The sequence below is a fragment of the Macrobrachium nipponense genome, chromosome 4 (genome assembly GCF_015104395.2).
Source record: "Macrobrachium nipponense isolate FS-2020 chromosome 4, ASM1510439v2, whole genome shotgun sequence".
Classification (NCBI taxonomy): domain Eukaryota; kingdom Metazoa; phylum Arthropoda; class Malacostraca; order Decapoda; family Palaemonidae; genus Macrobrachium; species Macrobrachium nipponense.
The window spans coordinates 123,888,577-123,910,996 of NC_061100.1; the positions used below are offsets into that span (position 1 = coordinate 123,888,577).

The following is a 22,420-nucleotide window of genomic DNA, read 5'->3' on the forward strand; positions in this document are numbered from 1 at the left end:
CCTTCCAAAATTCACGCAAGGTGAGGTTTGTGGTATCGGTGATGTCGAAACATCTCTTGAAAAGATGTTCTGTATACAGCTTCTTGAAGTTTGATATCACTTGCTGGTCCATGGGCTGGAGGAGAGAGGTGGTGTTAGGCGGAAGATAAAGAACCTTGATGAAAGAATACTCCGATAGGATATCTTCCTCGAGGCCAGGAGGTTGAGTAGGGGCATTGTCCAACAACAGCAGACATTTCAGAGAAAGGCGCTTCTCTTCCAAAAATTTCTTCACTGTCAGGGCGAAATGACAATTTGTCGAAAATTGCATTTTTCCTAACTATACAAACCCTCGGTCCTTTAACAATAGGAAGGTAACTAGCGGCAGCTGGGACGGTCGTAAGCTTCGAACAAGGGGAGAACGGTAGTTAACTGCTTGTCCGATCGTGCGCGCGCCGCGAGCCCGAGATTGAAGAATCACTCTTGCTTTAGGCCCATGCAAAAAGTTGCAGAGTGAGGGGTGGCATGAGGTGGGACTATATGTAAAGGACCTCAGGTTTGTATAGTTAGGAAAAATGCAATTTTCGACAAATTGTCATTTGTTCCGATACGTAATACAAACCCTCGGTCCTTTAACAATAGGAAGACTCACTTATTGGTGGGAGGAATCTGAGTCTTTTTGGTGAACAGACTGGTGTTCGTCCAACCCTGGAGTGCCTCCCTGGTCGTAAGAGCAAGGGAGGGATCCAAACCTCTGTCCGATTGATCGGGGTGTGCACCGCAGGATCAATGGTCAGACCTCTGAGCCAAGTACTAAGAGAGAGGCAAGCGTATCTCGTTGTACCAGCAAGCAAGAACTTGCTCCTTTACAAGAGCCAATATAAAGTTATTGGATTGTCTCTAGTAGGCATCCACTCCCTCCCCCTTGTTGGAGGAAGTGGAGGATATTTGCTTCTATCCCTAACTAAAGGGATAGATTGGGGCTCGGTCGAGTAGCTTACCTGCATCAAATTCCTTTCCAGCATGGTGACGACCGTGACCCTCTGCCCACAGGTAGAGGGAGAGAAAGATGGGGAAGAGAAGCCAGTCGCACTCTCATATATTAATGATCATAAATAACAGAATCGAAATATATTTTTTGCGTGTACGCACTAGGAATCTATATATAAATGATCATAAATAACAGAATCGAAATATATCTTTACGTGTACGCAATAGGAATCTATTTAAAGTGCACATATATTAATCATAATTATATGAATCCATATACATATGTATATATAAATTCAGTTAGCATAAAAATCAACGAATCAATCAGCATAAACATTAATAATTTTATCAATTCATATATGAAATTTTTATCAGTTAAAATATGATTTTTATCATGTTATCAGAGTACATTAGTATTTTCTGTAGCATATGTATCTTAAAGAGATGAAGTGAAAAACTGTATCAGTATATATCACGTGATCACTATTATTTACGAATATTATATGCATATTATGTCTAATATCTTATTACTTGAATTTGTATTTGTGTACACCATGAATTTTTTTTTACTTATAAGTATTTTATATTTATCTATATATATTCACATAGTGTCTGTATCACACTCCTATAAGTCAAATGCAAGTCAAGTTTGAGTAATATTCAGTAGTTGGTTTTGGTAGCTGACCGAGCTTTTATGTAATGATTACATAATAAAAATATGGAATGTTAGTCCATATATATAAAAGACTAAAACTAAAGAGGTCAACCAGATTGCTTGCAGGAATGTGATCAGACCAGAGACGCTAAGAAGGGTAGTAGATATCCCTCCCGAAGGACGTCTACTATCCAGGTCTCGGCACCGTAGCGCTGCCAAGTTGCCCAATGGCTCGCCAGGCACCCCCCCACTTCCGGCAGCAGGTGAGGGGAAACGCCGTCCCTAGCGTTTCCCACCTCGCTTCGACTTCTTCCCAGCACCTCCTCGGGGAAAGGAGGGCTGGGAGGAGGGCTGGTTACGGCCTCCTCTAGCAGAAGTTGAAGCAGGAAGAGTCTTTCCTCGGGGCTTCGATGGAGCAGCCGTCTTAGCAGCCGAGGAAGCGCTAGCTAAACTCTTAGGCTTAGCCGCAGTAGCTCGAGGTTGCCCAGAAACCTTCGAGACTGCCTGGTGAACCAGATGGTCACTGTCATCAGTGCGCCGTCTTTCCACCGCAGCATCCACCATCTCTCCAGGAAAGAGCGGAGGAACTCTTCATAGGTCCATTGCGGAGTCCATTTACCGCCTCACGCCCAGCCCCCTTGGCTACTCGTGTAAGGACAGCGTCCCTACGACGGAGAACCAAGTTGGCCCACAGGTTTGCCGTCTGATGGGCGAGGTAGGAGATGACCCTACCTCCAGACTGGCACAGTCTCCTGAAATCGGGGTCGTCTTCGAGGGCAGAGCCCCCAGAGCCGGCCGCGACCTTGGATACTGTGAGGGACCACAGATCCAACCAAGAGACTGCCTGGAATGCTGCCATAGCGGTAGCTTCCAAGCCCAGTGCCTCCTGCTGCGAGAACCACAAGTTCTCCGACAGGAGCTGCTGCAGGGACACACCTGGAGTTAGCCTAGCTAGCTCCGGGTTAACCTGTTTGGGCGGTATTGGATCCTCTGAAGGCACGTAGAACTTCCGCTGTCGCTGCAGAGGAGGAGGAAGTAGCTTGGAAGACCGTCCTGACTTCAGCGAATCCTCTCGTCCTGAGACGAAATTCTCCACCTGGTCAAGGACTGAGTCTGCAAGCTCTGATCGCGGCAGCCCCACCGTCAATTTGGGTTCCCTCTTCGGGCCCCAAAATGACTCGAGCCGGGACGTGGGCTCGGATGGTGGGAGCGGCGATCCTTCCCCCAGGTCGTTGTGCCGACGAATCAGCGCAATAACCTGGGCAAAGTTCCTCTGGATCTCGAGAGTTACAGTGTCCTGAGGAGTAGGACCGTCCAGTCCCTCCAACAAGAGCAGCTCTCGAGACCCTCCTCCTTCAGAAGGAGGAACAGCAACAGACCCCTGACGGTCGCCTCCAATCACTTGCGCGTACGACCTGGCTGGTCCTAAGACCATACCTGGCACGTGCGGCGTCGTGACGGGATCGTGAGCGGCGCACCTCTCACGATCACTCCTAGCTACCTCGCTCTTCCCGGCGTATCCCAAGGAAGTTGAAGGTAGTGGAGAGACAGACCTGACGCTCCCCCCCCGCTCGCTGGCAGGACCAGCGTACGTGGGGGGGGGCGCAGCCGATAACCAACCCACGGTGGGGGAGCGATCTGCAGGCCTGGCCTGGCCGTGCCGCTCACCTGTGGCGAGCGGCTCGACTGAGCACGTTGACCCGGTCCATGCGTCAGACGAGCTGCTGCTGGTCGCCCTATCCGCCCGGTCCCTGTGGGAGCGGCGGTCAGGTGACCTGCAGAGCTCACTTTCGCGGTGAGACCGGTGAGGGTCCTCGCGGCACGTCAAACCGCTGGTACCAGCCGAGGCTGGTACCGTCGGTCGAGGGGACCTCTTCCCAGCCTCAACCCATGGCCGGTCAGAGACCGTCACGTCCACCCGAGGTACCGGCTGGTCGCTACGAGAGCGGCCGCTGGCCTGGCGAGAGTCACCTGAGCGGCTCTCGACAGTCTTCTGCTCCGTGCCTCGGTCTTGACGCTGAGCGAACTCGGGCGTCTTAACTTTGGCTGCACGATCTACCGAAGGAGACCGTACACTCAGAACTTCTCGTGGACGAGAAGCCGAGCCGGTACCTGGCTTAGCAGCAGAGCTAACAAGACCAGGCGAGGGTGTACCAGCGGTAGCCAGCACACCCTTGGTCCCTGTTTTCTTCTTCTTCTCAGAAGAGGAGACGGGCCCCGTTCCCGAAGGAACAGGAGGACAGCAGAAGAACCCCCCGTCACACCAGAGTGAGACGAGCCCTTCGAAGGTCCCGAAGGAGCCTTCTTAGGGGGGGAGGAGGCAGCCTTCTTCTTCTTCGGCTTGGAAGCCTTAGAAGTCGAAGGGGGAGAGGCGGCAGCAGACGACGAAGAAGACGATGAAGACGACGACACACCTTCCTCTTCGTCAGCTCTCTCAGGACGGACGTCAGGTCTTCCATCCAGGCCGGAGCCAGGGCAATTGCCGAAGCAACACGGCCCGACTGCACCTGTCCGGAAAGACCTGAGTCCGGGGCAGCACTTCCATGACGAGACACGACGTGGGCAGGGGCAGGCATGGCAGGAACGGCAGGAACGTCAACAGCAGGAGCAGCAACAACAGGAACAGCAACAGCAGGAACAGCAACAGCAGGAGCGTCACGCACAGCAAGCCTCACAGGAGCGGCGCGAGCGGCTGGGCCAGCAACAACATCGGCGACAGGTACGGCACCATAATCAGGCGTCCCAGGCGTCTACAGTCAGCCAGCGTCATCCTAGGAACAGGCGGCAGGTCCAGGGGAGAACTCTTTGGGCAGCGAAAGTCGGGGGTCGGCAGCACAAAGAAACCAGGTGGAGGTGGCACGCCCCTCCTTGGCACGGCAGCGATCGGCATTTGGATCGATGCTGTCGGGGTCACCGAAGCAATGTGCTGCGTATACACCACATGCGGAGGGGCGGCGTACCCTGGAGTAGACAAGGTAGTCGTTGTAGTAGTAACCACTCCATGAGTAACCACTGCCGACCCCGCCAACCGCTGAATTAAGCCCTGGATACTGGGGGCGCCCTGCAGTCCCAACGACGCCCACACCTGCCCAAGGTCGTCACTCACAGAAGGCACACCTGAGGGAGGAAAAGTCGGGTCAGTTAGAGGGGCACCCTCGCGCTTGGGGGAGGACGAACCCCACCCAGAGCGGACGGAAGACCCGGAATACAGCTGAACATCCAGGTATCGGGCGCCCTCCTCCACACTCGACGGATCGAGTGAGGAGCAGGACTCCGAAACCCCCCCCGCAGGAGAAGGCGCGAACCGTGGGGGCTGAGCTGGGGGCAGGAAGGATAACGAGGTATCCGTCACCAAAGGAGTCGCTGGAGAGCTTTCCGACGACTCCTTGGCTGGTCTACGCCTCTTCCTACCCTCATACAGCACCCACTGTGCCTCGGACCAATTATCACAGACATTGCATGGATCGGCCTGGGAGCATTCTCGCCCCCGGCACCGAGAACACAATTCATGAGGATCTATCTCTGGGAATGAGCGAAAGCCGCCGCATTTATGCCCCTCCAGCCCGGGACACACTCTACGGGCGACCGGGGGGCGCGGCGAAAGCTCTATTTCCAGATCCATTATTCACTTCACAAAATTAAATTAATAATGAAAAAGTGAAAAGAGTACTTACAATTTCATTCACAACCAACTAAACAAACCAGTGAGAAGAAATTGTAAACTTTCAAAGCACACGACGAAATAGCGGGCAGAGAGCGATGACGAGCACGTCCTGTCACACCACGGCCGAAAGCAAAAGTGATTCTTCGCCGCGCGCACGATCGGACAAGCAGTTAACTACCGTTCTCCCCTTGTTCGAAGCTTACGACCGTCCCAGCTACCGCTAGTTACCTTCCTATTGTTAAAGGACCGAGGGTTTGTATTACGTATCGGAACAAACACAGATTTACCCACTCGGTAAACTAAAGTCTCGTTACCCAGGCTTTCGCATTAGCCCTCCACATCACCGGAAGCTTCTCCTTTAGCACTTTGTGGGCCTTGAAGTTTGAGGAGTCTCGGAATGATACACAAGTACGGGCTTGACCTTACAATCCCCACTGGCGTTGGAACAAAGTGCAAGCGTAAGCCTGTCCTTCATAGGCTTATGCCCAGGTAGCTTCTTCTCTTCCTCCGTGATGTACGTCTGACAAGGCATTTTTTTCCAAAAAAGGCCAGTGTCTCACAGCTGAAGAAGACTTGATGAGAACTGTAGTCTTCCTTAATCGTCATCTTGTTGAACGTCTTAATAAAGGTATCGGCCGCTTTTGTGTCCAAGCTGGCAGCCTCCCCATGCTGCACCACTGAATGGATGCCAGTCCGTTTCTGGAATTTACCAAACCACACCCGAGAGGCCTTGAAGTCTGGGGTTGCCGTCAACATCCTTTCTCCTCCGTCGTCTTCGGCCTGGGCAATCAAATCGCCGAAAATAGCGCTGTCCTTGTGGCAGATTGCCATCTCGGTTATCGCATCGCCAGCGATTTCTTTGTCAGTAATCCATACAAGAAGCAGCCTCTCTATCTCATCATGCATGTGGCTCCTCTTGTTGGACAAAGTAGTCACGCCCTTGGAAGGTGTAGCTGCTTTGATGGCTTCCTTCTGCTTAAGGATGGTGCCTATCGTCGATGGATTTCAGCCGTATTCCTTAGCGATCACACTTAACCGCATGCCAGCTTCATACTTTTTAATTATCACCATCTTTGTCTCCATAGAAAGCATCCTCTACTTTCCATGAACTTCAGCAGCATTCTTGGGACCCATGGCTAATTAAGTTAATTAAGTTCACACACAACACAATAAAGTATACAAGTATACAAAGAAAGCGAAATCACTAACACGAATTTACGTTAACAGACGAAATCTATGTGAACGAACGAATTCTGCATGCGTACGATAACGCTGATGCAACGAAATGGTCGAAGGACTCCTTTACACAGAGGGATGATGGGACAGATGCTGACCAATAGGAGAGCAGGATCTTATGGCAATGACTAGCATCAGGAACCAATGGGAGAGCGGGAGGATGGTGGCCAGTCTACTCAGTTGGCGGCGCGCGAGTTTTAAAATTGTTCTTGGCGGTCCGGGCAAATCTCGGACTTTACAGTACATCCTTTCGCAACCTGAATTATTTTCGTATACAGAAGCAAAAAAAATCTTTGTCTTTGCTTTACTAACTTGGATTTTTCGTAAGTAGGGACTTTCGTATGTCGAGGTTCCACTGTATATGGCTCAAAAACTGCAGACTGTTGAAAATTTGGAGGTCATTTTTTATGAGACTATAAAAATGCAAGTTACATTATTTTTATGACACCCAAAGGATATATACTCAAAGGATTAAAAGTAAGGTTTTCTCACAATTTTCGAACAATTATTTCGTTTTACGATGCAGCGTCAGAACAGAACCCCCGCCGTAAACCAGATACTACTGCCAGTAGTATCTAGTTGCAGTGCCATAACTGCCGTTGATGGTGCCTATTTATTAATTTGTGTATTAATAAGCACCAACTGACGGTTGAAATGAACTTGTGGCGGAAACTGACTTGCGGCACACAGCTAGAACAAAACCCCTGCTGTTAGTCAACATAACTCTCGTAGCATTTATTGTCTGGTGCATTTCCATAAAGGATCTTACAACCTATCCTAACCGGTAATTTATAATTACTATAATTTAATTTAAAGTACTGGAAATATATGTATCTGCAAAATGAATTGCCTCTACTGACTTATGATTACAAAATGTGTAAAGTACAGTAATTAGGATAAGCAAAGAAGATAAAGTAAATATGCATATTTTCCATAAATCTTTTATAAAATTATCCATTACTTCACCGTATCCAGTAATATAGTAAGTATTCTATATTATTGTATTATAAAATAGTACTACCATAGCAGTCAATGTTTTGGTTTAGAAATCGGCTGATGGCGAATGTGTGTTCATTTTGCCATATTTAACTCAATTCTGAGTGAATTTTTGTGCTTCTAGTTAGCATCAACAAATATCTAGATACTTGGCTTGTATGAGACAAGGTAATTTTTCGTTACAAGACGTGCTTTTAGGTCGAAATATGACTTGAATATATCTCGTTGTGATTGTGAACTAACTTATTTTTTTGTTACTAGATTGCGTAGGTGGCATGTTTATTGAGTAAAAAAATGAAAAATTTTTAACAAATTTGTATTTTTCATAATTATCAAACCTGAGGTCTTAACATTAGGATAATACTAGCGCCAAGCTGGAAACCGGTAGATTTAATAACAAAACTTGTGAGATCCAGGGACTATTGGCATCTATACCAGGTCACGGGGTATTGTAGTTCCCAGAATGCCCTTGGCGTCCCGTGACCTATCAGTTACTCTTCCAAACCAGTTTAGACTGTTAGAGGGGTGGTTAGAGGTGGGCCTTATCTGTTAAGACCTCAAGTTTGTTAGTTGTGAAAAATACAAATTGGTTAAAAATTTGTCATTTGTTCATATACGAAACAAACCTTCGGTCTTAACATTAGGATAGACTTACTTATTGGTGGGAGGTAAGTCTCTATAACCGACTGGGAGTTTGCCACCTTTATCCATTTCTGAATAGATGTATTCTAAAACAATGGACTATTAACCTTTGAACCAAAGATATATGAGAATTTATTGGTTTCCCTCTCTGGGTGTTTCATACAATACCATGATTTATTATATTACGGAAGGTGGAGAGCTATCCGTTCTCATAAATCACTCCTGTTCCTTGTATCTGGATCTATTATCACACGACTCTCTTCCTATTATTGAGAGGAGTGTGTTGCTACTGAAAAGTGTTCTATACTCTACATTATCTTTACAGTATGGCTGTCCCCCTCACCTGCATCTAGTCCATTGCAGCTCATGATGGTACTCTCCTTCATACTGCCCGTAGGTAAAGGAGTAGTTAGAAAAGTAGTAAAGAAGAAAGACCAGTCATCTCATTCATTCTACTTTCATACCTTCATCTTAGACTAGACACAAACTGACCCGCCAGGGGTACTGGAGGAGCTATATCACTTGCTGGGCAGCCACCACTGGACCCAAGGAAAAAGTATCCAAGGATCTATGGGCAACATCTTTCAAATAAAAGGAAGTGAAAAAAAGTTCGGCATCCCGGCCTGAGATGCCGCGTTCTTCTTAAGTATGCTCTTAATTCTCTGACAGGGCATAGCAGCATTTCTTCAGTCATTGTCCACAAATTCTGCCAGAGAAGGTATGGAAAATGAGTTGAATATGCCATCCACTACTGATGGGTTTTGAGTTTTGGCAACGAATTCTGGGACAAACTCAAAAACCATAACTTTCAACCTCTTGAATGCTTCATCGCATATGACAGACCATGCAGCTCCCCCACCCTTTTGGTTGAGGCTAGGGCCAATAGGAAGACTGCCTTCAGGGTCAAGCTTCTATCTGTGGCCTGTCTCAATGGCTCGTAGGGGGGTTTTGTGAGACTACTCAGTACCATGGTCAAATCCCAATCTGGGGGCTTTTAGTTCCTTCGGGGAACAGGACTGCTCAAAACTCTTCATTAACATAGCTCCCATGAAGAAGAAATATCCACGCCTTCAATCCGCAGGACCGAGGCTAGAGCAGCCCTGTATCCCTTTACAGCATATACAGACATATGCCTTTCTGTCCTGAGATGTATCCGAAAATCTGCTAACTGTTGAATAGTGGTTCCGAGTGGAGACAAGTTCCCTCTACGACAGCAATCACAGTACGCGGACCATTTTCCTTGGTAGACCGCTGCCGATGACCTGATATTTCCTGCCATCTGTACTGCTGCTTTCTGACGAAAGCCTCTCGCTCGGTGGAGATACTTGACAGTCTCCACCCATGAAGTGATAGGGACTGCACCGACTGATGGTACCTCTCCATGTGTGGTTGACATAGTAGGTTGTTCCATGGAGGTAACTCTCTCGGCACATCTATTAGGAGTTCCAACAGGTCCGGAAACCATTCTGCCTTTGGCCACAGTGGGGCTACCAGAGTTATTTTGAGGTTCTGAGACTGCATTACCTTGTTCAGAACCTCACAGATTGGGCAAAATGGAGGAAATGTGTACGTCCAGATTGCCCCATGGGTGTTGTAGCGCATCATCTGCTATTGCCTCTGCGTCCGGGACTACTGAACAATACACTTCCAACTTTTTGTTGTAACTGGTTGAGAATAGGTCTATGATTGGCCTTTCCCATAAGATGAACATTCTGTCCACCATTCAGCCCACTGATTAAGTTGAACTGTCATCAGGTGTAACTGCCGAGATACTAGGCCTCCTTGCTTGTTTACGTAAGCTACTACTGTGGTGCTGTCTGACATCAATACCACTGACTGCCTCTTCACCCTTTCCCGGAATTCCTGTAGCGCCAGAAACACTGCTTTTAACTCCAACACGTTTATATGGAGTTCTCTGTCCTTGCAACTCCACTTCTCTGAAATCATCAGCTCCTCTATGTGGGCGCCCCAACCTTCGAGTGACGCATCTGAGAACAGCAAGAGGTCCGGAGAGGGTTGCTGAAGGAGAACTCCCACTGTCAGATTGTTGTCCTGCACCCACCACAGTAGGCCTTTCCTCACCTCTGTCATCAAGGGAATTTGCTTGTGTGGGTGATCTATTGTTGGCGACCAAAACTCCATCCTCCATTGCAATGATCGAAGGTGTAGTCTCCTGTGTGGTACCAGCTTCTCCAAGGAACTTAGAATTCCCAGGAATACTTGCCACTGTTTTGCTGGCTGTGTTTGCTCTTCCAGAAAGGCATTCACCACTTGTTTGCATTTCTCTACCCTTTGGTCTGCTGGGAACACTTTGGCTTTTACTGTGTCTATAATCATACCCAGATACACCAGCCGTTGACTTGGATCCAACTTTGACTTCTGATTTATTACAATGCCTAGGCTGAGACAAAACTGCAGAAGGGTATCCCTGTCCAGAAGTAATTTTTCTCTGGACTTTGCTATCACCAGCCAGTCATCTAGGTATCTTATTAGCCTGATCCCCTGAGCATGTGCCCATGTCGACACGAGAGTGAATACTCTTGTAAAAACTTGAGGAGACGTTGTCAATCCAAAGCACAGGACTCTGAACTGGAAAACTTTCTCTGCAAGACTGAAGCGGAGAAATATCCTGGAAGACTGATGGATTGGGATCTGAAAGTATGCGTCCTTCAAGTCTATTGCCAGCATAAAGTCCTTATCCCTGACTACTGCTAGAACTGTCTTAGGGGTCTCCATTCTGAATCTGAGTTTCCTTATGAACAGATTCAATGTTGACAGAACTATCACTGTCCTCCAATCTCCATTGGCTTTAGGGACAAGGAAAATACAGCTGTAAAACCCCTTTAACGGAAGCGACACTTGTTCTACAGCTCCTTTCTCCATCATCTTCTTCACTTCCTCTTGCAGAATAAGAACTTTCTAAGATTCCTGAGCATAGGAGAGGTGCGGTAATGGTTGTTCTGTCAGGGCTGGAGTTACCTCGAACGGAATCAAATATCCAACTCTGAGAACATCCACCACCCACTGCTCTGACTTACGTGAGTCCGTTCGCTTTTTTCACTTAATTTCATCGTAATACGAGCTTTACATTATTTATCTTTTATCAGCTTGAAAATAACAGTAAAATGTGTTCTTTCAAGCTCAGTAATTTTAATTCAAATGATTTTCTCTCAATTTTATTTACGGTTGTGTTTCATGGCATAAGTTTATGGGAGTTTCATCCCTGTTGCCTGTGCACAATACTGGTCATTAGCAGCTTGAACCATTTTCTCAGCTTCAGCTACAACTAGGTTTAAATTTAACAGTATATTTCCTTGTTGATCTTTGATCTATAGCGAATAGCGAATAAAGTTGTTACATAAAAATATCTCTGTCCTATTCTACATAACGTCATTTATAACATAACTACGGTAATTGTTTACTATTGTATGATGGTTGAAGTACAAGCCAAACAGGTGTTGTTGTTATCCAATTTGGTTGTACTTAGCAAAAAAGACGCTTCTCGTTCGGCTGTCCATGGCTGTACACATTTATGCAACGAGTATAATGTTGAAACAATGCGTTCATCATTCTCTTTTGCTGTTTTTGAACTTATTTAACTAGAAGATGGGCTACGGTTAGGGGGTTGTAATTGGGTCTCTCTCGCTCCCTTAGGCTGTTGTAATTTGGTCTCTCTCAGTCCCTGATTGAATGCTGCTGCCTGCACCCATTGCAAGCAAAATTTATAAATATTTCAAAATATTATTGTATCAGTATTAACTGCTAACCCCATCACAAAATCGGATTATTGGAAGACAAATGATTGTAACTTGAATACTACCTTACACTGTATAAAACCTTATTATATCTTTACACAGTCTTTCTATTATGTTTTTATACAATATTTGTTATTTAGAAATGTATTTGCCTTATTTAAGAGTATAAAACATAAAAAATTTTGGATGGCATTTTGAGGGTTGGAACAGATTTAGGGCATTTTAAGTATTTTCAATTGGGAAAACTGATTTGATGTGCGAGCAAATTGAGCTATGAGCTCAGCCATGGAACGAATTAAACTTGTAGGTCAAGGTACTGCCACTGTGCTGTTTATAAAACCCATAAAATATAAACCATAAACACTTTCTTTTTAAACATAACCACCCCAAATTCTTCATTAAAACACTGACCATGAAACGCAAGAAACACATTAGAAGTAGTTTATCTTCATATGATTCATACATGTGCATATACTCCCACAGCAAGTATACGTATTGTTTCCTTACATGATGCACAAAGAGGAAATCAATGGTCATGTGTGTGCACTGTTTGTTCCCTATCCACCCTCGTAAACATGAGTGTTTGTTCATTCCCTCACCCTCCAGCTTTACAGGCACAAACAAGAAAGCCCCAGTCTACAGTTCAATAACCCTATTGTACTTGCCAGATTTCTCCAGTAAGTACAAAATATTTTTAGCATTTTTATCAAACTCAGGCGAGTTGGTTAAGTAACGAAACCCATTAAATTGAGGTACCTCCTACTGAATTTAGGCAAAATACACATGAGTATGAAAAATAATAACTTGGTTCATAAATGTTCTCTCTACCTCTTTATTTCAGACACATATCTAATACATGTACTACATAGAAAGTTCAATTGTCTATATCAGCCAGCAGTACAACTATATTGAATGTAAAAATACTTGTAAAGTACCAGTTAAATTACAATGTCATTAAACAGTCTCCAAATTTCATAATTCAGATATCAAATAAATAATACAGTAATCATGGCTAGCACTGTACAAGATCCATGAGACAAACTTGAAAGTACTACTACATGGATAACTATAAAAGTAAAAAAACACGATGTACTAACTTTGAGAGAAGAGAGAGAATTGTCTTAAAACAATATTCACCATGAAATATTAGAAAAAAAGAAGAAATAAATAAACATTACCTCCATAAACAAAGTAAACTCCTCGTTATTATAGGCTGCTATTCGAGACACAACCCTATCCAGTTCGTCATGAGGAACTTGGCGCATGGCTCGTCGAAATATAATACTCTCTCGCCTGTAAATTAACAAAATTCTACAACATAGAGAAAAAAAAAATTTGAAAAATATATTCTTTATTAAAAAATTTTCCCATTGAGACAAAAATGAGCTTGTTTGGTTCTGCATCATAAAAATTATCTGAATATCTTGGTGTTATTATTAATCCATAGGTGATACCACTTCTGATTCTAATAATATATAAAGGAAAATATAGATTTATCAAATAAATTTAATAGTGCACACATATATAGCGCTTCCAAGTTTGTGAGGTCCGATGAAATATGACAATTTTTTAAAATTAATTTGTATTTTTCATAGCTAACAAACCAACAGTCTTTGAAGTACACATTGATTATTTGTTATAATGATCTTCATCTGAAATCCTAGATAACATTCGGGTGGATATACCTTCTCAGAGTTCTTGAGTAGAAATATAAGATTAAAAGTTTGAAATCAACAGGAAGTATTACTCTAAAAATTTTATAGCCATTGGAAATCCCTTCAAATCTGTATTACATAACTCATAAATGAAATATTTTGAGGACAAAATATTCAACAAAATTATATCAGATAAATGTAAAATGGTTGAGATAAGTTGGTGATGTAAGTAATTTCAATTTGGCGATATAAATTGGTGATGTACATAATTTCAATTTGGCTGTGTACCAAAAGCATATACATTCTTTGATAGATTAAATGAATTTGTACCAGTGATAAACTTTGGCTGTGCTCAACAATTATTTTACCCTTGCCATTTAGGATTACTGTATTCACAAATGAGTTTAAATTTAGTATGTATGTAAAGCATGTAAAGGCAGAAGTTATATGAATAATTATGTAGGAAGATATTAGCTAGAAAAATCTACTAGTAGAGTTATAGTAGAGAGAGGTAGAGAGAGAAGTAGAAATGGAACGCAAAATAGGATGTTTCAAAAGTGAGACTCGTAAAAACCAATGCCAGAGACGAAACAAAAATCGATGATGCAAGCTGTTAATATTGAACTGTGACCCAAACAGCGGGTGGTAACGACTACTAACAGCATACACCCTGATTTGTTAATCGTCGTAGCCGGAAGTAGCAGGCGTACGAGATTAACCAATTATGAAGGATTAGGGTGGTCTCCAGTAGAAATGAAGGTGGAGCCAGAATTTAGAGATAGGTTTAGACCCCATTTGAAATGAAAGAAAAGTTTAGTTAGGAACTCACCTCTGGACGCATAATTTGTGTCAGTTTATACTACGTTTACCCTGTGTCATTTATGTGTGATTGGACAGTGAACTTGTGTGTGTTACAATAATAATTAAGAAAGAGAAACGTGGTGTTTACCTTGCCCAGAATCCTAAAGGCAACGAATTCACGTCAAAAGCCTCCTGAGAAAGTGAATTAAAGGAAAAGGAATTGAATGAAATGAAATGAGATAAATCAGCCAAGACGTCCAGATCAGATAAGTATTCTATAAAATTAAACATAAGTTCCTAAGGGAGATTCAAACTCAACGCAGTGTAGATGAAGGAGAACCCCATATAACAAAACTAAAAGAGAAACAAATACAAAACAAAACTACAAAAGGAAAAAGATTTCATAACACAATAACACAAATAAACTACCACAACATGTACAACAAACTTACCAACAGTTTGGCATATGACAATTTTTATTTGGACCACAGATAAAGTTAAAACCCAATGTCAACTTATATATAGCAAGATTTGATGTAGGAAAAACATATTTTAGGTAGCTGCTGTGAGTCCTAAAGGGAGTTTCACTCTCATGGTTTGCCCAGGGCTCCATAAGGCAGACCAACCAATTACAAAGAATTCTCTTATAATTGGTCTCTGTCAAAATAGTGCTTGTTGGCACAATGATCAAATATGAAGGACTCAGGACAGGAGGGCTCTATCTCCTGCCCTACATTGACTACTCTGGCTCTCTACGTCTCACTTGCACAGATATGGAACAGCATGGGTCGTCCAAGATCGTTGTCTCTTCCCTTCATTTCGCTGTCCCTCAGGACACAGACGAGCTTTTCTTCGGTGCCAGAGTAGTTCCTAGCATTCTAGGACTTCTCTTCCATGCATTCTCCTTTGAGAACAGTTCCTGATTGCCGTTTTCAGCAATGCCACTGCAGTTTCTGGATGTCTATGCTGAAATGTAGGAACAATGACAGTTCAGAAAATTTGGGGCCACTAGGTAAATGGTTTCATTGGAAGAAACTTGTATGCCCGAAACCTTTGAAATCTGGGACAATGGAGGAAAGAGGTAGCTTGTCCTCCATTTGTTCCATTCTTTAGGAATAAATCTCTTGCTATTATCCTATTGTCCAGGTTTGGAGACCCATACGCTGGAAGTGGATGGTTATTGTGTGCGGCAAACAGGTCCACTTTTGGGTGTGGAAGCACGTTTGTCCAAATCCACTCGGTTAAAGCTGCTGTACTCCTTAACAAGAGAGCTTGCTATTACGCTGAAAGACTTTGCGAGGTGAGTTGCTGACAAGTACCACTTTCTTACTTGGGCCATCCACAGGATACATAGCATTACTGCACTGAGAATGGCTGAGCATGAGCCCAACCCCTTGACAGAAGACACTGCAGTCATATTGTCTAGGACCTAAAAAATGTGGGTCCCTTTTGGAAGTTTCAGTTTTCTGAGAGATGGAAAGCCAGCCATTAGTCCCAGAAGTTGATGTGACACTTCTCCCAAGAAAAGGTGACCAACTTCCCAAATTGAGACAATCTTTTCAATGGCTTCCCCAACCTCTCACGGAGTCATCTATATGTATCATAACTTGTATGGATGATAATCAGGTTGACCTGTTTTGCCAGTTGGATTTTTTAATGTCAAAATTTCTGGAAATGAAGAAAAGAACAACATACCAGAACAGGAAAGAGACATGGGAAAATCCTTATTATTACCCATATTAAATGAAGGAGATAACACGCAAACCATCATAGTGATAAATGCGCAGGGTTTAGTTATGGGTAACTAAAAATGACATTCTTATAATAATATAAAGTTTCACTTATACTTACCCGGTGGTTACATATAGCTGTCGTCTCCTGACGTCACGGCAGAATTTGAAATTCGCGGTAGCGCTAATGGTTTGACAGGTGATCCCTCTACTCCCGCCCTCTACCGGGTACCGGGAACCATTCCAACAATAAATCAGAAGTTTCATGCCTACCTGTCCATATGAGGGGAGGAGGGCGGGCTTTGTTATGTAACCACCGGGTAAGTATAAGTGAAACTTTATATTATTATAAAAATGTCATTTTCACTTATATAACTTACCCGGTGGTTACATATAGCTGATTGACACATTTAGGTGGTGGGACAATGGCAGCTAAAATAACAACTGTTGGAATTATCCGGAGATATAGGTTCCTTACCTTTAAAGACCGCTGACTCAGTGGTTACTGCCTCTGTAGTCTGCTGGCCTTTATTGTACCCACAGGATATATGGATCCGTGTGTCGGACACAATAATAAGTACTTGCCGTTGAGGACGTGACTGTAACGGACAAGACTATAATGCCCCTGCTCAGGGTGCAGTACAAATCACCACAAAATACAATGAAAAACGAGGGATCACCACAACCGGTTAAGAAATACACCATGACATTAAAAGACTGAAAGATACTCAAAAAACCCTTGTATCTTCAGACAACCTTAAAAATACAAAAAACATAATCAAGATAAAAGTTAGTGAGGATGGGATACATCCTTCTCTCCCTCACCCAATACCGTATCAGTCACAATGAATGGCCCCAATGTACTGCAATTTTCATATGTGGTTTGCAAATCTGTCAGATAATGAGATGCGAAGACAGAATTGCTTATCCAATATGTAGATTTAATAATGTCTTTCAAAGACAGATTACGTCTAAAGGCCATAGACGTAGACACTGCTCTAATTTCATGAGCTTTGACTCTAAACACTTTGATATCTGAGTCCTGACATTGTCCGTGTGCCTCAGAAATCAAATTCCTTAAAAAGAAGGAGAGCGCATTTTTAGAAAGAGGACGAGAAGGATCTTTCACTGAACACCACAGGTTATCACTCTTGCCTCTTATACCTTTGGTCCTTTGCACATATGTCCTATTGCTCCACTGGACGAAAGACATCAGGCTCATAAGGCCCGACTAACTCCGAAATGTTCTTTATAGAGAAAGAACGAGGCCAAGGACGTGAGGGATTTTCATTCTTAGCCAAAAAACCCAGCATTGATGAGCAAATGGCATTGCCCTTAGCAAATCCAACTCTTATCAATAGCATGCAGCTCACTGATTCTTCTAGCTGATGCTAAAGCACAAAGAAAAAGTGTCTTCCTAGTCAGATCTCTAAAAGAACTAGAGGAGATCGGTTCGAATCTATCTGACATCAGCCATTTAAGAACTACATCCAGGTTCCAAGCTACTGTTCTTGACTCCTTTGTCTTGGTCGTATCAAAGGAACGAATCAGGTCTGAGAGGTCTTGATTATTAGAAATGTCTAATCCTCGATGTCTAAACACAGAAGACAACATAGCTCTATAACCCCTAATCGTCTGGGTAGAAAGCTTCTTATTCTCACGCAGAAAAAGAAAGAAGTTAGCTAACTGAGCTATAGAGGTCTTAGAAGACGAAATTCCTTCTTCTTTGCACCAAGCTCTGAATTGGACCCACTTAGCTTGGTACACTCGATCAGAGGATTCTCTTCTGGGTCTAGCAATAGCCCTTGAAGCTCTCTTTGAAAATCCTCTCTTTCTGAGGAGATGCTCAACAGTCTGAAGGCGACTAGTCGAAGAGCGGACTAGTTGTGATGGAACCTCAGAAAGTGGAGCTGTCTGAGTAGATCCTTCCTTAACGGTAACTCTCTCGAAAAGTCCGTCAACAGCAGTAGTAGGTCCGGAAACCCTTCCCTGGCCAGCCAAAAGGGGGCTATCAGTCATCCTGACGATCTGATGACCTCTGAACTTTGCCAGAACTAGTCTTAGCATTTTGAAAAGGCGGGAAACGGCATTAAAGATCCAGATTTGACCAGTCCAGAAGCATGGCATCCACTGTAAAACGCCTCCTCGTCTGGAACTGGGGAGCAATACAGTGGTAGACGAGCTGTCTTGTTTGTGGCGAAGAGATCCAACTGAGGACATCCCCAAATCCCCCAAAGCTTCTTGCATATTTGAGGATGTAGCGTCCACTCTTTGGAGAGGACTTGCCCTCTCCTGCTGAGAATGTCTGCCTTTACATTCTTCGAGCCTTGAATAAATCTTGTGCTCAAGACAACCTTGTTCTCTTTCGCCCAAATGAGTAGGTCTCTCGCTGCCTCGCACAGAGAGAACGAGTGTGTCCCCCCTGTTTTTTGATGTAAGAGAGAGCAGTGGTGTTGTCTGCTTGAACCAGCTCTACTTTCCCTCTTACCTCTGTCTTGAAGTGCATTAGAGCCAAATGAATCGCCTTCAACTCTTTTAGATTTATGTGCCAGCTTCTCTGATGAATCTGCCAAAGTCCCGACACTTCCTTTCTCCCCAGAGTAGCTCCCCACCCTTTGTCCGATGCGTCTGACAAGAGCGTAAGGTTGGGGCTCAACTGGCTAAGAGACAAGCCTTCCTCTAGCCTTCCTTCTGATTTCCACCAAAGGAGGTCCTGCTTGATTCCTACTGAGATGGGGAACACAAAGGAGTCTGGGAACTTCTTCCTTTGCCACTTCTATTTCAAGTAAAATTGAAGTGGTCTCATGTTGAGCCTGCCCAGACTTACAAATTGTTCTATTGAGGCCAAGGTTCCTAAAAGGCTCATCCACTGATTCGCCGAGCAAGTTTGTCTGACGAGAAATTCGTCTATCTTGTTCAGGCAAGAGTCGATCCTTTGGAGAGACGGAAAAGCCTGAAAAAGAACTGAATTCAGTCTCACTCCTAAATAAACTATCTCCTGAGAAGGAGTGAGACACGACTTTTCCTTGTTTACTAACAAACCTAGGCTGTCCGTCAGCCTTAAAGTCTTTTGTAGGTCCTCCACACACTTCTGTCTGGAACTTGCCCTGAGAAGCCAATCGTCTAGATACATGGAGATTCGTATTCCGTCCAGATGAAGTCACTTTGCTACTGACGACAGAACTCTGGTGAACACTTGTGGAGCTGTCGACAGGCCGAACCAGAGGGCCCTGAACTGATAAATGCGGCCCTGGAACACGAATCTCAGGAATCTTCTCGATTCCGAATGAATCGGAATATGAAAATAGGCGTCCTGAAGGTCTATGGAAACCATCCAATCTCCAGGATGAAGCGCTGCTAATACCGACTGGGTCGTTTCCATAGAAAACTTCGTCTTCAGGACAAAGACGTTCAGGGCACTGACGTCCAACACCGGTCTCCAACCCCCCGTGGCCTTCTTTACCAGGAAAAGGCGATTGTAAAATCCTGGTTCCTGCGGAGAGTCCACTAACTCTATGGCCCTCTTTGCTAGTAAGGCGAGAACTTCTTGATGGAGGGCGGCAAATTTTTCGGAGTTCTCCGAGTAAGCTGACAAATTCACAGGAAATTCTGTGAGATGGGGGTGCTTGATGAACGGAATGGTGTATCCTTCCTTCGGACCTGGACCGTCCAAGGATCCGCTCCGAGATGAAACCAGGTCTGCCAGAAAAGGTGTAATCTGGCTCCTACTGCTGTGTGGAGGACTACGGGCCTACTTCTTGATGGAAGAGGGAGTGGTTTTAGATGAGGCTCTACCTCTCCCACGAAACCTGGAGAAAGATCGAACGGGAGCTCTCCCTCGAAATGGTTTAGGAGCTTCCAAGGAGGGAGCACTCCGAGAAGCAGAAAGAACCAGAGCTATCTTCCTGGGCTTCTTCACTGACCGTGATAAAAGATCCTGGGTCGCTTTCTGTGTTAAATATTGAGCAATCTCGCTCACAATCTCTTGCGGAAAAAGGTGCTTCTTGTCCAAAGGAGAGAAGAGCAAGGCAGACTTCTGGTTCGATGAGACCCCTTTCGACAAGAAGGAGCACCAAATCTGTCTCTTCTTCAATACTCCAGAGGCGAAAATGGCAGCGAGCTCCGAAGCTCCATCACAGATGCCTTTATCGATACAATCCAGTACCGAGGCAAAATCCTTCAACTGCTCCTCCGAAAGTCCAAATGACTTGACTTTCCTGGCCAGCGAAGCAATGGCCCAATCTAGGAAGCTAACAACTACAAAAACACGGAAAACACTCTTGCAAAGATGATCCAGTTCATTTGGCGAAAAGAAAATCTTAGCAGTATTAAGGGCTGATCTACGAGAAGAGTCCACGAGACTAGAAAAGTCTCCCTGAGCGGAGGCAGTCACACCCAGGGAAAAAACTTCTCCAGTGTCATACCAGACACGGCTCCTTGACGAAAGTCTCGAAGGGGGAAGACAGAAAACATTTTTCCCCTGTTCCCTCTTCTCCAAAAGCCAAGCGTTAACTTTCTTGATAGCCTTCTTAGCCGAAATCGAGAGGACGAGACGCGTGAACGAGGACGAGGAGTCAGGCTTACTGTCCTTTTTCCACTGCGAACTAGGAGAAACTGGAACGGAAGGTGCAAAAGAATCTCCAAAGTTGTCAACGAAGGATCGTAAAAGTTGCTTATACCCCGACAAATGCTTGTCTTTTTCAGTAAGTACTTCTCCTTCTTCTTCCAAATCCGAAGCTTCCTTCGACGAAACTGGCGAACATTCCATCGGAAGAGGAATCCTGTTCGGCGAAGTCACACCCTGATGCACCCGAGGAGGTTGCGAGAAAGCAGGAGAAGACGTCTGAGCCTGTACTGAGACGAATCCGGGCAGCTGAGCTGGCGGCTGCGTTGGCGGCTGCGTTGGCGCCATAGACAGAGTCAGGAAAGGAGTCCGACCAGGCATCTGAAGAGAAGTCACATGGAGAGTCTGAGCCTGAAGAGGCGACTGAAAAGGAGCCTGCGAAGAGGACTGCAGAGTAGTCTGCGGAAGATGTAAGGCGGTCGGGAGCGCATTCGGGGACGAAAGAGACTTGCCAAAAAGCTCCAAAATACTGCCTAACTTGGCATTCATCTGTTCAAACACCGAAGGTTGAGGATCCACCGACGTAGAAGGCGCGGGAGGAGTAGAAGGATGATCCACAAACACGTCTGGAGCCGCAGGAGTTATCGCTTGAGGAGGCTGTGGAGAAGGCTCCGAAGGAGTGTGCGTGTTCGGCTTCTCCACTTCTATGAGAGAAGGGCGATAAATCAAAACCGCCGGAGAAAAGGCTTCAGGCTCCTCCCAAAAACTACAAGAAGGTTCGGCAGCCGCCACCTTCTTGGGAACCGCAGCAGGCGAAACATCGCGAGACCTTTTCAGCGGTCTAGAAGTCTTATTACGCCAACCTCTATACGAGGAAACATCTGAACTAGAGTCGCTTGACGAAAAACACTTCCTCGCAACACCTTTCCAATGGTGAGCGACAGCATCCTGGGATACGGCTACAGGATTGCTTGAGGGGGCGACTGCTCGGGAGCAGATCCCGCTCGCCTCCCTTCGGTTTTCGGCATGCCTCCTCCCTGGATCTGAGGAGTTTGACAGGGGCCTAGACCTAGGAGAACGAACGGGCCGAACAGCCACCTCCTCCACTAAACTTGCACTAAGTAATTTATCACACTTAACTACCACCTCTTGCACTGTCTCACCCATTTTCTGCATAGTGGTGAGGAAAGAGACAAATTTCGAGTCCATATCGGCTCGTAATACTGACACGGGATCGGGAGATACAGATTCGAGGGCAGGAGAAACCACTACGGGGTTAATAGGAACAGGATTAACAGAATTCAGAGGAATATCCTGGCTACTTACTGATTTAGAAGAAGATCTCTGTGAAGCCTTTCTGATTCTATCTTTTTCTAACTTTCTCATATACTTTCCCAGTGCCTTCCACTCCTGAGATGTTAGAGACTTACATTCTTCACACGTATTCTCAAAAGAACATTCACGTCCCCTACAACTAACACAAGTAGAATGAGGATAAAGTGAAGCTTTAAGAAGTCTAGTCTTACACCCACTACTACACGCCCTATACTGAATAGAGCCGGTGTCAGACATTGTGAAAAATTCAAAATAAATCCTAAAAAGGACAACAATATCAAAACCAAAATAACTATAGTGCTAGCAAAAAGATCAGTAAACTCAAGGTACATCACCAAAAGGAGAAAACCAAGATGATCAAATCCAAATTTCAACCAGCAGAGGAACCGTGTTATCGGTTCCGACGGCAGGAAACTTC

At 44.7% G+C, this 22,420-nt stretch overlaps 1 protein-coding gene across 1 annotated transcript in view; it reads right to left on the reverse strand.

Moving 5' to 3' along the window:
- LOC135211122 (uncharacterized) overlaps positions 1-22,420 on the reverse strand; it is a 123,897-nt gene that overhangs the window by 20,764 nt on the left and 80,713 nt on the right. Inside the window, exon 3 of the mRNA XM_064244235.1 lies at positions 13,096-13,210. Coding sequence (XP_064100305.1) covers positions 13,096-13,210 — 115 coding nt within the window. The remainder of the gene's footprint in view (positions 1-13,095; positions 13,211-22,420) is intronic.